Source organism: Poeciliopsis prolifica, unplaced genomic scaffold (genome assembly GCF_027474105.1).
Source record: "Poeciliopsis prolifica strain line A6 unplaced genomic scaffold, Auburn_PproV2 SCAFFOLD015, whole genome shotgun sequence".
NCBI classification, from domain to species: domain Eukaryota; kingdom Metazoa; phylum Chordata; class Actinopteri; order Cyprinodontiformes; family Poeciliidae; genus Poeciliopsis; species Poeciliopsis prolifica.
Window position 1 is genome coordinate 1154587 of NW_026562390.1, and position 15258 is coordinate 1169844.

General features: G+C 39.6%; 1 protein-coding gene across 2 annotated transcripts in view; it reads left to right on the top strand.

The window, feature by feature from the left end:
• The window catches only part of cacna1bb (calcium channel, voltage-dependent, N type, alpha 1B subunit, b), a 100575-nt gene extending 85806 nt beyond the window's left edge, over positions 1–14769 (top strand). The window contains exons 37-47 of one of the 2 annotated variants that reach the window (XM_055040595.1): positions 696–792; positions 5934–6039; positions 6135–6242; positions 6532–6641; positions 6733–6893; positions 7069–7219; positions 7282–7392; positions 9449–9487; positions 11455–11695; positions 12102–12325; positions 13059–14769. In XM_055040595.1, the coding sequence (XP_054896570.1) occupies positions 696–792; positions 5934–6039; positions 6135–6242; positions 6532–6641; positions 6733–6893; positions 7069–7219; positions 7282–7392; positions 9449–9487; positions 11455–11695; positions 12102–12325; positions 13059–13532 (1822 nt within the window). In that variant the 3' untranslated portion in view covers positions 13533–14769. Of the gene's footprint in view, positions 1–695; positions 793–2499; positions 2597–5933; positions 6040–6134; positions 6243–6531; positions 6642–6732; positions 6894–7068; positions 7220–7281; positions 7393–9448; positions 9488–11454; positions 11696–12101; positions 12326–13058 lie in introns of both variants that reach the window. The other variant, XM_055040596.1, reaches the window with a different exon arrangement.
• The last annotated feature ends 489 nt before the right edge of the window (positions 14770–15258 follow it).

The window sequence follows — 15258 nt, forward strand, 5'->3', positions numbered from 1 at the left end:
AAAAAAACAAAACAAAGATTTTTACTCATTTACTTTAGATAATATGAGACACATTTTTAGCTGTTATTAATTTTGGACATTTCTGAGGTAAGTTTTTATTACACTAATTACCCAGTTGTTGATCTGAAACTAAATACTTTATTATTATGAAATTAAAGACGTTTTGTGTTTAAAGTGGGGTCATGAGCAGTAGCTATAAGCAGTAAGTATCTTACACACAACATAGAACCCAGTGAATTCAGTGCTGAGCAGGCAGGTGATTATTAGAAAAACTAAAACGCTGAGCAGATTTAGCATATTCCACTTTAAGATGTTTTTACTTTTTAGATCTATTTTCGTAATTTTTCTCCTTTTGAAAAAAGTCCCCAACCTCCTGAAAATGGTGGGAATTGCCATAGCAACATCCAGAAAGCACTTGCTGTTTTCTTGCTGGTTGTGGAGGAGGCTCTACTTCTGCTTTTCAAAATGTAGGGTTGCATAACTCTGCATCTGTTTGCAGCCATTTTCAGAGTTTGTGGGGGCATTTATTTGGACACAAGCTGACATCTTAAAACTATGGAATCAAATTTTTACTCACTCTGAAGATACTGACTACTCATAGCTACCTCACACAACCCCATGTAAGCAGAGAAACCAAGCTGCTCCTGTGAGTTCTCCTGTTTTCTAACCTCTTGATCGTGTTTGGTCTTTTTCAGTGGGAGGATTTGCTATCGGGACATGTACAAATTATTGCGTTTAATCTCGCCTCCCCTGGGCCTGGGGAAGAAGTGCCCCAACAGGGTGGCTTACAAGGTTTGCTCTCCCACACAGACCCTTCGTTTTAAAGAAAGAGGCTGTGCTGGTTCTGGACTGGTTTCACAAATGCTCAACGATCCGATGCCATGCCTGCCATGTTCCCATCAGGGGGCAGCAGGAAGTCTTAAAGGAACACGCCTCTGAAAATCAATGTTTTGAGCTGATTATAAATCTAGAATCTGAAATGGTTAAATTTATCTGACGCATTTATTTATAAAAGTTTCAATTAAAACACCAAATTTTCTTGTTGGACCTGTTTTAAACAACCACAACCTTCAGTTTAAAGTGACTTAATTTTCTTGTTTTTGTTTGATTTACATTCTTTTGTTTTTCTTTTCCCCTAATTAGAAACTTTTCAGCTTCTATTTTCCTTCAGGCAAAAACAAAATATATTAGATATTTGCTTAAATCTAGGATTAGAATCATTAGTTTCAGGCAATTCCCTTTTTCAAAAGCTGCTTTTCATAATTCTTTGCAAAACTCTGAAAAGTGCGGTGTGCTTTTTATTTTCAGATTCATATCAACATAAAAAAAATTGCTAATTCTTTGCCAAATAGTTACAGTACATTCAGGTTGGTTACAGTACATTCAGGTTGGATCGATACCATTCCAATTCTGAATATTTTCATTTATGTCTGGACTTTAACTAGGCCTTTCTAACACATAAATATCGTTGAGCTAAACCAGTTTTCCACACGTTTTTGTTGGCTCAAAAGGACTTGTGGATCCCAAATGAAAAATATAATCAAGCAAATATTCATCGTAAATCAAAATATTTAAAATTATTTTTCACATTTGTTGTATTAAGATGAAAGCATCTAATTTTCAAATACTTTTTAACTTTGGTTCAACACATTTATTCTCAGTTACAAAAGTAGGATTTGATTCACTAAATACGCTTCCTGTATTTAGTCAAGTGTAAGGACAAAACTACAATTTTTAAATCAAAATCTATTTACAAAATGTTGAATGCAACACAAAGTCATCATCTTTTCCAAGGTTTTGGAAAATATGACACCTTTGAAGTTTTGGATCTACAAAAAATAAATTAATATTTTCCAACTAGTGTTTTAAATTGGTTCTTTTAAAATAACTTAAAAGAAGGCTGATAGGCTGATTTGTGACAATAATACTGTCATAGTACTCAAGTTCTTGCTGTGTAAAATATTATTAATCAGGGCTGACACTTGGTTAAAAAATGTTTTCACAGGAAACAAAGATTCCCATTAAACTCCATAGGAAATGGCCCACTTACAGAAGTAAAGGGTAGTAATATGAAACACAATATTTCTTAAAATGTATAAAAGGTAAATTAAAAATGTGAATTGCATGAAATCAGTAACATGTTTCTCGAGGAATACCTGGAATATGAAGTGATGAACATTTTTCATTTCAAAGATATTGCAGAACAATATGCATCAGAGGGTTAAATCCTTAGGTTTAAAAGTTCCAACCCGACTCATTTCTCCCACCAGGTTCCTCTCATCCTTCCTCTTCTCTCCCGGGATCCATTATTGGATGAATCAATTCAGCTGCAATGGCATCCGGAGAAAAATCCAGGAAATCTTATTAAAGATTTCTGTGTTCTTCTCCCACCCCTATCTCCCATTTTCTGTCATTTCTTTTTCGCCATCTTTGTTCATTTGCTGCCAATCCCTCTCCGTGGAAATCTCCCTCCTTCCTTCCCTCCTTCCTTCCTGGAAGCGGCCGCATAAGTTACCGCGACATGTACGAGATGCTTCGCGACATGTCTCCTCCGCTCGGTCTGGGGAAGAAATGTCCTCCCCGGATCGCCTACAAGGTACAATCCGCTTTCAATCTGCCGCTGCTCTGCTTCCACCTGCCAAACGCCTTCAAGCTTCTGTCTCTTTGATGCGCTCCACGTCTTCTGGCCGCCTGTTGTCATGTTGTTTCTGTCGGGGTTTGTCGCTCATCTTTCACTACGGAATCAAAGAGAAGCAGGAAACTTCACAGTTCACAGAACAAAGATGGCGGCGCTAACGCAGAACGGGGGAGAGAAACGGTCCAAACTGAGTTCGATGCGGGATGAAATATACACTTTACTCGGTTCTGTTTTGAAATATAAACTCCCGACAAACTCCTTAAATTTCACCTTAATTCTGTCGGGCTTAATCGATAAACGTATAATGTCCGTTACACCTTGTTCCAGTGTTGTATTCATCCGCCATTTAGCATTAGGCACTACTGGTCCCCTTGAAGCAAGAAACACTTCGCTGCAGCAAACGGAAATGAAGATGGCTCTATTTCCTATATTATCCGCTGTCTAATTTCCAAATAAGATATGAGACTGTATGCGGGAAAATGACATCGCTTTCTGTTAGCTGCAGCGATGTCATTTTCCCTTGAAGCGGCAGAGCCGTTGATTCTGGAACAAACATGGCGGAGCTAACAGAACCGGGAAGAGACACGGTCTACACCGAGTCAGTTACGAGATTTAAAATACATTTACTGCGGCTCTGTTTTGAGATATAGACACTCGACAAGTTCCTTAAGTTTACTTTAATGATGACGCCCGATCGATTACCTAATAACGTTCGCATATAGCTGTTTTTAATGTAGTTTGACCGCCATCCATCAGATGGCACTGTTGGCCATCCTGTAGCCGTCGATTCAGAAACAAAAATGGCGTCATTGACGCAGAACGGGGAAGAGAAACGGTCTTAAATGAGTCCGAAGGGGATGTATTGAAATACAAAGCAGCGCCAACTTCTCATTAAAACAAGCTTCTATTTCTTGCTGAAATGTTACTTTTAAGTTAAGTTTTGTCTTTTTTTAATTGAAATATGTTCGATGTTGAATCTAATTTTGTGTTTTTGAAGTTTTGGATCTACAAAAAATAAATCAATATTTGCCAACTAGTGTTTTAAGTTGATTCATTTAACTTAAAAGAAGGCTGATAGGTTGATTTGTGACAGTAATACTGTCATAGTACTCATGATTGACACACATATTTGTGAGGTATTATTTTATACCTCACGCAGCGTCTATTGACGCAGACTTATTATTTTAACTTCCTTAGCTTAAGTGGCCCTGATACTTTGTTGTACTTTCCTGTCAGTCGTGTTGAAGTGGGAGTCTCAGCAATCATCAGGTATGCTGACTTCCAGCTGCTTACCTCCTGACATGCAGACGTAATGCGACTGTTTCCAGCATGTGCACAGCTGTCAGGTTGAATCAAACTCGACACGGCCCTGTCCTTGCCCCAGTTAGAAACGCTGGGCCTGACGCCGAAGCCGCCGCGCCTCCAAATATAACTCCTGCTGCTGTGAATGGACAGGGAAAGGCACAAACAAAGAAATGTATTCATATAAACCTTTCCGCTGATCTTCCTCCTGCCGACCTGCGACACGTTTCTCTGGGTTGGGAATTTTAGCCTCCGGTTTCCACCTCTTTTGTCTTTTAGTGGCTTTTATTTTGGCTGCTTTGGGCGTTTTTCTCCCATTTTCATTTGAATAAACCCTGAGCATGTGAAGTGTCAACAAGCATGTGTCCCTTGTTCACCTTCATTTCATCTGTTCCTGCAAAGAAAATGCAAATAATTTCATCATGCACGTCTTTCAAACTGGCTGAAAGTCGTAACAAACCATCACTTACTGGTTTGTTTTTGACCCAACAAACACTAAAACATGCATGCGTACAGGAGTTACAATGTGGGATTTATTTTTACAATGGCATATTAAGACTTTCATGGATTTAAAAAAGAAAACAGAAGTTCCAACAAATAAAGGACATTTTTGAGTTTGAAGTTTGCTTGGAAAACAACTCAGAAGTTTAAAATTTATTCTAAGAAATCATGTAGAAAAAAGTTGAAACTTTCAAGGCTTGAAAAGCCCAAAATTTGCTTGGAGAAAACTCTGAAATTTTTTAGGTTAATCTAAGGAACGAACAAGAAAATGTGAGTTTGAAAAGTTTCAAATTTTGAGAGAAAAACTCAACTGTTGAGGTTGATTTAAGAAATTTGGTGGGAAACAAGAACATTTCTTAGTTTGAAAATTTGGTTGGAATAAAACTAGAAAAAACAGGTTTCTGAGTTTGAGAAGTAAAACAAATGGTAGGATAAAATAGACATTTTGAGAACACTTTAAAATGTCTGAGTTAAAAAAGAAAAAAATTCTAGGACAAACAGATATCTTGAGATAAATCTGAAATTTTAGAAGAAAATTTTGAAAATATGAGTTAGAAATTTTTTTTAATTTGGTAGGGAAAAAAAATACATTTTGACATTAATCACAAAAATTTTAGAGAAAAAAATTGAAGATTTTCTGAGCTTCAAAAGTTAAAAAAATGTTACTTTTTTACATCTTGGTAAAAAATATTTTTGTCTTAATTCCAGGAAACGAAGATATTTGCACTAGAAACTAGATTCTGTTTTTTCAGTGTAATGAAGTGTTTACGCATCACTGAAACCAAACACATTTAAACTGACGAGGATTAAACAAAATGCACCTAAAGTTTTTATTTTTCTTTAAATATTGAAGTTGCTGTGTTGTTATTCTCCTCCGGTTGTTTTCTTTTTGCTTCCACTGAATTACCAGGAGTAACGGTATTGATAAACTGACCCTCCAAGCTAGATTATTGATCAGCTTCTAAATCAGTCATTGATTAAAACAGAGATGCTGAACTCTACACTGCAAAAACACAAGATTTTACCAAGTATGTTCTGTTCATTCTTTAGTGTAAATATGTTATCGCTTGAAATGAGAGAAAACTAACTTAGAAGTAACTGTTTAGAAAGATACAGGAGCTGATTTTAAGTAAATCATTTTTTGTTATTGATTTTGAAAAGGATTAGTACAATTGGAAGATTATTTTACTTATAAAATGGTGTTTTTAGTGTGGAGTAATCTTTAGGTTCTTTATCAGTTCCTGCTCCTCACTAAAATGTTACTTCTCTGTTAGTTTTGTCTCATTTCAAATGTGATATTTGTGGTAGAAACTAAACCAAAACATACTTCTGTAAGATTTTGAGTTTTTGCAGTGCAGCTGCTTACAGCTTCTCCAGAGAGAAGATTCTTGTTTCTGTTTGTCGCCGTTTTCTGGTGATTCCTGAGCAGAACCTGTTACTGTTTTCTCTTTTAGAGTTGCTCCCCCTGACCTTTAACCTTTGAATCCCGCAGCGCCTGGTGAGGATGAACATGCCGATCGCCGACGACAACACAGTCCATTTCACCTCCACGCTGATGGCGCTGATCCGCACCGCGCTGGAAATCAAGCTGGCGTCCGGTGAGACTCACGGACAAACAACTCCCAGAGTTCTCTGCTGCTGTACGGGCCACTCATGTTGATGTAACCTGGTGTGTGTGTGTGTGTGTGCCAAGGCGTGCTGGCACAGCGTCTGTGCGACGCCGACCTGAAGCGGGAGATCCACCGCGTTTGGCCCAACCTGCAGCAGAAGACCGTCGACCTGCTGGTCACGCCTCATAAGTGTGAGCTGCAGCTGCAGCACCAACTTCCTTATCCAACTTAAACACAAAACATTTAATTTTACCTCACAAATTTAATATTGGTGTGATAAAAACTTTTCTGTGAACTCTAACAAGTCAAACATTAAACACTCTAGATAGTAAAAATTAGGGATGCCAGATATATATGTATGTTTATACAGTAAAGATTTTCTTCTTTTTTCCCTCCTGCTCAGCTGTACTTTGCTGCTCCTCTGGCGCCATCTGGTGGCCACAGGACTGAACTGCGCCTGACTGTTTTCTCTCTGTGCAGACAACGAGCTGACTGTGGGGAAAGTTTATGCTGCCCACATGATCTTTGACTACTACAAACAGAACCGAGCCAAGAAGCTCCAGCAGCAGAACCCATCTGGGATCTCTCAGGTAAACGGACCTGAGGACTGGTTCTGACTCACTGGTTTTACTGGGATGTTTTCACATTGAAATGTTTGTTTTGGTTCTGGTCTCTTTGCAGAGTAAGCTGGGCGCTCTGTTCCGCCCAGTTCTGCCCTTCACTCATCTTCATGAGCCGGCGCTGCCAATCAAACCGGCTCCACCACCAGAACCCATAACACAAGCCCCGCCCACTTTCAGTAGCAGCACCACCACCAATATGAACGCCAACATGGACGCCATGTAAGACACCCAATGGACTGTTCATCTGTATATCCATCTGGTCATCCAAGTAACCAACCAACCAACATCCATCCAACCAACCAACATCCATCTAACTGTCCATCCATCCATCCGACCAACCCTGAATCTAACAGTGTTAGTTTCCTTCGTTTTATCTGGTCATAATGTTTTGCAGTGTCTCTGTTTCCCCTCCCAGTCTGAACCAGAGGACTTCCATTAAACATTCCCAGTCTGGAGATTTCTCCCCGGCGGCTGCGAGGCTGAAGCCGCGCCGGCGGCTGCAGAGAGGCCAGTCAGAGGACGTCCACCACTACAGCAGAGCTCAGGTAGAAAAACTACTTCCTGTTTCTGATTCCTCCAGACTCCCGCTGACGGCGTTTCGTTTTAGGAGCGGCAGGCCGACCCAAAGCCGGAGAACTTGTCCGATGCAGAGGGCCGGCCCGGCCTGGAGGGCCACCCCAGAGCCGCATCGCTGCCGCGCCTAAACGCTGAATACCACGTAAGCATGGTCTTCCTCTGTACGAAAGCTTTCAAAATGGCCGACCTGAATAGCCTAACTTATGAAGTCAAATTTATTTTACATCATACGATGCATATATAGCATCTGAAGGTAACGTAGCTACTTGATTATCTTATAAAATCTGTGCCTGGTCTGTACATAATAAAGCCTCTTTAATATTGATAAAAAAAACTACTAGTTCCACTTTCTAACAAGACATTTTTATCATAAGTATTTTATTTTTTAGTCATTGGTAAAAGACCAGGAGTAATTTCTCCCTGTAGCACTAGACTCATGCATTTTTGGATTTACCCAGAATGCTCTGTGTTATAGTCCCCTTCCTGCTTTTGAATCAGTCTCCGGTCCACTTGGCATTCAAACTGGACCCAAACAGACCGGACTTTCTAAACAAACCAACTCTTCTTTTATTCTCATTATTTTCTTTTCAGAGGTTCTGTATTTATATAAATGAAGTAATCAAAGTTTTTAACAGAAAATATGTGGAATTATTATAAAATGTTTAGATTTTATTGCTGTTGACGGCTTTTTATATTTGTACATTTTTCTTTCAAAGCCAAAGGGTTGAATAAACCATCTCTGCATGTCCAGTGATGTAACTCTCATAAACTTTAAACAGTTCTTAATGTGTATAAATTTCGTTTTGCTGTGTTGACGCCACGTTCAGAGGATTTGTTTCTGTTTCTGGATTTTTCCACCCGTCTGTTCAGCTTTACTGTCTCACTGTCTGGTTTCTGTCTGTCACCGTCTTTCCCTCCACGATTCTTGAACACGTGCTTTCCCGCTGTTTACGTTGCATTTTTAAGCTCCTTAAAGAATTCAAGTCTTTCTAATTATTCAGTTTGTCACTTATAACTACGAATTCAGCAGGTTTTGTTTATGTGAGACAAAGTAATAAAAAATAACGCTCAAAATTATTTTACAAATAAACGTCTAAAAAGTCTGTTGCTAATTTAAAGTCAGTACTTGTAAGTAATTATATTGTATAAGTACTTTAAGATACTTTTTTAGGAGAACTGGACGTAACATAGCTTATTTTAAGTTAGCGGTTAGCATTTTGCTAGCTTAGGAAATGTTTCTCGCACTCAGTTTCCCCCTAAATTAATTTTTTAAATAACTTCTAAAACCCCACTTTACATTTTCAGTTCAAGTTTTTCTAATAGATTGTTAGAGATTCTTTACGTAGTCAGGTGTTTTATGCTCTTATTTTGAAGTGGATGAACACGGAGCAGTTCCTTTTCCTCTCTACCTCTTTCTTTATTTTTCCTCAGTAGCTTTATTTTAACCAAGGAACAAAGTAAAACATGGACAGTAGAGAAAATTATAACGGTGATTTATAGGTAATGTAGATGAACAAAAAGTGGAGTAAATTTACACCAAAACAACCAAAGCACTTTAAAAGATAAAAAACAGATAAAAATGATTAAGATAGAAAATATGAAGAGATGAGGACGAACTCAGACTTGAGCAAAATACAGACTATTCAAAAATTTTAACATTTTTATTCTTCCATTCTAAAAATATACTTCTTCTAGAAATAGTACAAGTATTTAAAAATAACAAACACCCAGACATTTTCTTACAATGTTACTCCGTTACCTAGCAACCGCACCGGAACTGTGCCCGTAACTTAGCAACTAGTGTCAACGTTGCAGTTTGTTTAGGTTTAAAGTGACAGAACCCTAAAATAGTTCAAAAAAGCAGAAATGAGCAGACAAAAGTCTCATTAACTGAAAATGATTTTGTTAAAAAATGTACGTTTTTAATGGATTCTAGACCTAACCCGTTCCAGGCAGCGTGATCATGATATTTAATGGAAAAAATGCAACTTTAAAGCCTCATTTATAATTAAACGTGTCTAAAACTCCAGTTTAGCATTTATATTTCATAAGAAAGCTGACATCAGAAGCTAATTGTGGACAGCAGGAAACTACAGAAACGGCCTCATTCTTCTTCTCTTCCTGTCTTCCCGTTTTTTCTTGCGTTGATGCTCACTGCTAATGTTTTGCCCACCTCCTCTTGTGCGTGCTGCCCTTAGCGGAGCCACCCTCGCCACGCCCCCGGGACCCACCTGGCAGTATGTACCACCTGTTGCGCCACCTCTCTGTCCTCCCCTCTTCTCTCTCTTTGTGTTTTTGCCTCCATCACATGGCAGCGTTGACGCCTCCACAACGCACCGCCCATTCCATATAACCTCATTTAAAAAAAAATCTATTTACATTCACATTGAAGCCATACATCCTTGGAAAGGTATCTGTATGTGTTCTCAGGTTCGTCTGCTGCTTTTCAGCAGTACGGTGCTACACACTGTGGTTGTGAGTGTTTGTGTCGTTTGGTGGAAGGTAGAGACGGTACTGCTGCTCTTCTGTTTTAAAGATTTCTCACTGAAAACCTGTTCAGTTTTCTCATTTGTACCAAAATCAGCCTTAAAATCTTATTTGGCTTGTTAAATGGAGACAATAAGCTGCAAAAACATACATTTTCACCAAGTATTTTGTCCAGTTTTTATATTATTTCACTAAATATGTGGGAACAAATTAGTTTTTGCAGTGAAAGAGCCTGATTTAAGTCAATAATTCTGCTTCTTATTTCACTGGGAAGTTTTTCACGTTACAAGTGAAATAATCTGCAAGTAGTTTTTCACCAATTTTAAGGAATTATTTACTTACAAAAAGATCCTACATTTTGTTGAAAAGTTACCTCTGAATTAGTTTTTCCTTATTTAAAATGTACTAGGATATTTTTGTGTTTTTGCAGTGCAGTTTGTGTGTTTTTAAATGCAAAATGTTACTAGATTTTAGTGGAAATACTTTCACATACTTTAATTGAAACTAATTTGAAAATAACTTTTCAGTGAAATACAGGAGTTTGTTTTAAGAAAATAATTCATTAATTTTAAAAAGTTTATTTCACTTGTGAAATCATCCCAGTTTTTATCAATTTTTCAAGAAATTTTTATTTGAAACAAGCTCTTACACTTCAAGTTTTATAGGCTTTAAATTAAAATGTGAAAACTTTTAAATCTGTCCATTTTTGCGATGGGAACAGAATTGGAGAAAATTCTTGTTTATTTCTGTTAAAATAATGAGATTTTAAGGCTGCTGACTGAGTAAAATGATTGTTAAGATTGTTTTCTTAACATGAAGTCGCCTCTGGATTCTGACTGCAGCGACGTCTCAAACTGTGAGCGCGGAACAAGAACCTCAGATTCACTGCAAAATGCATCTAATCAGACTCATAATTTACCGTTTTACGTCTCTAAAATGCTTCATTTTGGTTTAAATCGCTGCTAAATTTAGTAAGAAGGTGAGTTTTGGTTGCTGGTTCAGTTCCTCGTCTCACCAGATTGATTGCTGCAACCAACAAGGTAAGAACCAGACAGGGTGAGCAGCACTGTCCTCATAAAACAATAAGGAAATTAAATTAACTGTCGGCTTTAAGTAGAAAAATAACTTAATATATTTCAAAGTTAAAGGTAAAAAGGACAGACAGCGGCTTCATTTCTATTGATCATATCATTAGAATTACAGAAATAAATTAGCTTAGTGGAAACACCAGTTTTGAAATGACTTGTTTTTTCATAAAAAGTTTTGGTGATGAGATGAAATTTCCAAAACTGCAATAAAAACACTTTTTTCGCATCACACGAGTCACATGATCAACAGGATGTTACTACTGCTGGAAACGACAAAGAAGAAAACAGGAAGTAGTTGGAGGATGATGGCGCTGCTTGTGTTTTATTGACTTATATTGTGGACAAACTTATTAACACATGATTTTATTTGCGTTTCTTATTCATTAGAAAACGTAATTGTGTTTTTTCAACAGTAGCGGAATATTAAACACGTTTGTAATGGAAAAAATCAGTAAATAAAACATGAGATGCTAACAAGCTAAACGCTAACACAGTTCTGCTCCTCTGTCAATAACTGATGATCAATTCATTCAGATGTTCGATGTTTAGACGTGACATTGCTGCTCTCTAGTTTCATGTTGTGAATATTTCAGTAGACCGCTTGACCTTTGACCCTTCCCTCCTTCCAGCCGATCGTTGACCTCAGCCCAATAAAACGCTCGGCGTCGTCGCTGACGCCCCAGCAGGTCGGGTTGAGGGACTACGACCTGGAGCGGGTGGACCAGAGCCGGTTCTGTGCCGGACCGGACCCGGATCGGACCCACCACCATCACCACCATCACCGCTGCCACCGCCGCAGAGACAAGGACAAAGACAGGAAGCAGAAGTCTCTGGATAAAACGTCGTCAGCGCCGCCGTCCGACCCAGTCGGTGAGCCGACCGCCAGAAAACCAGACATATTAAAAAACTAAACCCCAGAATTTACATCTTCACCAAGTAATTCCGGTCCAATATCTCACTTTACTTGAAATAGGACAAAAATAACTTTCAAGTAACTTTCAGCAAGATATAAGAGCTTCTTTTCAGTCAATTTCTTAATATTGATGAAGAATTACTAGTTCCATTGGGGGAATATTTAACTTGTAATAAGACATTATTACCATGTTACAAGAAAAATAATAGAACGTTTTCATCAATATTAAGAATTATTGGCTTGAAACAAACAAGCTCTTATTCCTTACTTGTAAGTTAGTTTAGTCTGAAAGGTGAAGCTAACAGACGTATAGATGTTTAACAAGTAAACTTTTCATAAACGCTGAACGTAATCGTCCCGTAGGTTCGTTTGAAGACCCGTCAGCCGACGGTTTGTCCAGAGAGCGGGCGAGGGAGCGGGACCGCAGCCGCCCCCATGAGAGGAGGCACCACTCCTCCGCCGGGGAGAAGCAGCGCTACTACTCCTGCGAGCGCTACGGCAGCAGAGAGCCGGGTCAGGCCCGGTCGGCCGGTCCGAGCCGGTCCACGTCTCCGGGAGAGAGCCAGGACTCTGGCCTCATCAAGCAGGTGAGGACATGTTTCAGTAAACGATGGTGCAGTAGGTCTGCCGGGCCAGGCGGTGGCGCTGTGGCTTTGGTGCAGAACGACGTCAGTGTTGCCAGATTGGGCGAGTCGTAGAAACACGAATTTGAGTGGCTTGTTTTTTTACGTTTGATGACATATTATGAAATTTTCAGATGAAATTTTTTACAAAACAAATTTAATTATGCAGCAAAAAAACCTCTAAACTTTTACAGCCAACATCTAAGAACGCCTCCATGACACCACAGTCCAGTTACCTGCTGTGTGAATTCAGCCTCAGGCCACTTTAAAGTACAGCTAGACGATATCAGTTGTGATCAGTCTATCAATAATTATTGATCAGTTTTTTGCTTCAGTTGTTTGAAATGCTACCAAACAGTTTTATCCAGTTTTCTCTCCACGCCGTTGTTGTTGTTTTGTTTTTAATCAGTTTTGAGACGCTGAAGGAAAAACTTGAAACTGCTGCTGTCCGTTACTCAGCAGGCCGTTGCTAGGCAACCGAAACGGCTTCTTACCAGCATGTTGTTGCTAGGCAACCAAAGACAGAGTGAGTCTTCAGGATTCTTTAGCTAGCTAGCTAAAGCCTTTCCTCTCCCTAGTTCTCCCAGAATGCTTTGCGGTTCGGACGTATTATCAATAGATATTGATCACGAGTCTATTGTGATTTATATGCTTATTGATTATTGCCTTTAAGGGACAGTGTGGTTGTGTTTCCCAGCAGGGAAGCACTGTGACGAAGCCGCCGTCTGGTACCGGTGCTCAGGCCCGCGGGCGCCGCCAGCTCCCCCAGACGCCGCTCACTCCTCGGCCCGCCGTGGCCTACAAGACCCCCACCTCCTCAGCTGCTACGCCCAGCGCCTCCACCCCCGGGTCTCGCTTCGTCCGCGGCGCATCGGAGCACAACCGCCTGCTGGCGGCTCACGAGGAGCCCAAAGCCCCAGCTGGTCCGGACTCAAACCCGAGCCGGCAGCAGCTGGACTCGTCCCTGCTGGAGGAGGGCGAGGACTTCCAGGACGCCGTGAGCAGCCATGGTGGGGGTCATTCCTCCAGCGGCGCCGCCGCGCCATCCACCGCCGCACAAGGGCGGGCGGCGGGAGTGCCGAACGGTTACCACTTCACCCTGGGGTCTGCTGCGGGCAGCGGCAGGGGAGCGGCAGGTCTCAGGGAGCGGGAGGAGGAGGACTGGTGCTAGCTGGGCGCTAAGCTTCACTCCTGAAACTGAAACGCTAAAACGTGCTGCTGAGCGCCGAGGTCGGCCGGCTGGGGCCCGGCTGGCTGGGACTGTGATGCTGAAGGAGTTCACTGATCATCCACTGCCAAAACAACAAACACTACCCAGTATTTATGGTCCAGTTTCTACTGGAAATATCCCAGTACACTTGAAATAAGACAAGACTAACTCACAAGTAGTTTTTGAGCAAGATATAGTAGCTTGTTTTAGGTCAAAAATCCCTCAATATTGACAAAGTACTGACTCCACTGTCTGATTATTTTATATAACGGGAAAAATGTCTTATGAGTGAAATAATCTTCCAGTAGAAACAGTACTTTTCTTCAGTCAATATCAAAGTGGACATATTAAGCAAAATTCACATTTTACACATTGTTACGTTTCCATTTGTGTTTCTGCTGCTTCTAAAAGCAAAACAAGCTCTTTAAAAAACCTCTAGAAAACGAGATGTTTCAAAAACCTCCAGAAGTTAACGTCACAAATCAACAGGCACTACACCGGTAACCTAGCAACCCCAGCAGAGTTCCGCCGGTTACCTAGCAACCCTAGGAGAGTTCTACCTGTTACCTAGCAACACAAACTGAGCTCCCGTATGTTTGATCAGCTGGTTTTCCATGCGCTGTACAATGGCTGCTGGAAAAGACGAGTGGTTTGTTGTTGACTCACCATCCAGGAACCACTTGTTGCATTCTTGTTAGTTGTGCAGGAAGCTCTACTAATGCTTTGCAAAGATTTATTGTTGTATAATTGTCCATCTTCTGGCAGCCATTTTCACACACAGGTGTAAACATTGAGTTAGGGGGCGTGGCCAGCAGCAAAGTATTTGGATTTAAAGTGACAGAGACGCCAAAAACAGCTATAATCTGATCATTTACGGATGATTTTGTATAAAAAATGTAATGAACATGTTTTGTTTTGTAAACAGACGTATCTGTACAACTTTTCAGAAATCACTGACTTAAAACAAGTTACTATTTTTTGCTGAAAAGTTACTTGTGTTACTTTTATCTTATTTCAGGTGTTTTAAAATATTTGCACTAAAAATTAGATCAAAAATGCTTGGTAAGATTTTGTGTTTTTGCAGTGTTCCAGCTTCTTGTGTTAATCTCTAATATTACAACTTCTTTACAGGAAAAAAAAAAAACTTTTCTATCCCATTTACTTGCACTGAGATTATAGCACATGTGAAAACCCTTAACCTTCTGCCTTGGCTGGTAAATTCAGAAAATATAAGCCAAAATGTGGAGAGTGAAGCTGAAAACTGTGTTTCTGACCAATCAGAATGCCTCATTCCTGACCTTAGCATAGCTGCTCTCTGTTTTAAACTTACACTTTATGGCTCTTTTGTTTGTTTTGTCAAAATCAGAACAACATTTCTGAGTTTATTTATTTGTTTTTGTTTGTTTAGCTGCTACTTTGGTGTAATTTTTGCCAAAAAAAGGTTCAAATGTTTTCATTCAGGTATTAAGATTCTTAGAGAACATCTGTGAAATATCTAGAAAAGGAGAACAACAATGGAGGCAAAAATGTGGAATCTCTACATTTAAGTTAAATCTTATTTAACTTTAAGGAGAAAAAAAATCACAAAAAGCTGTTTTATTTTAACAGATGAACATTCAGACTTTCTCAAACAAACTATTTCATTGCATTTTTTCTGCTTTATTTCCAAATCAAGTAGGGAAAAAAA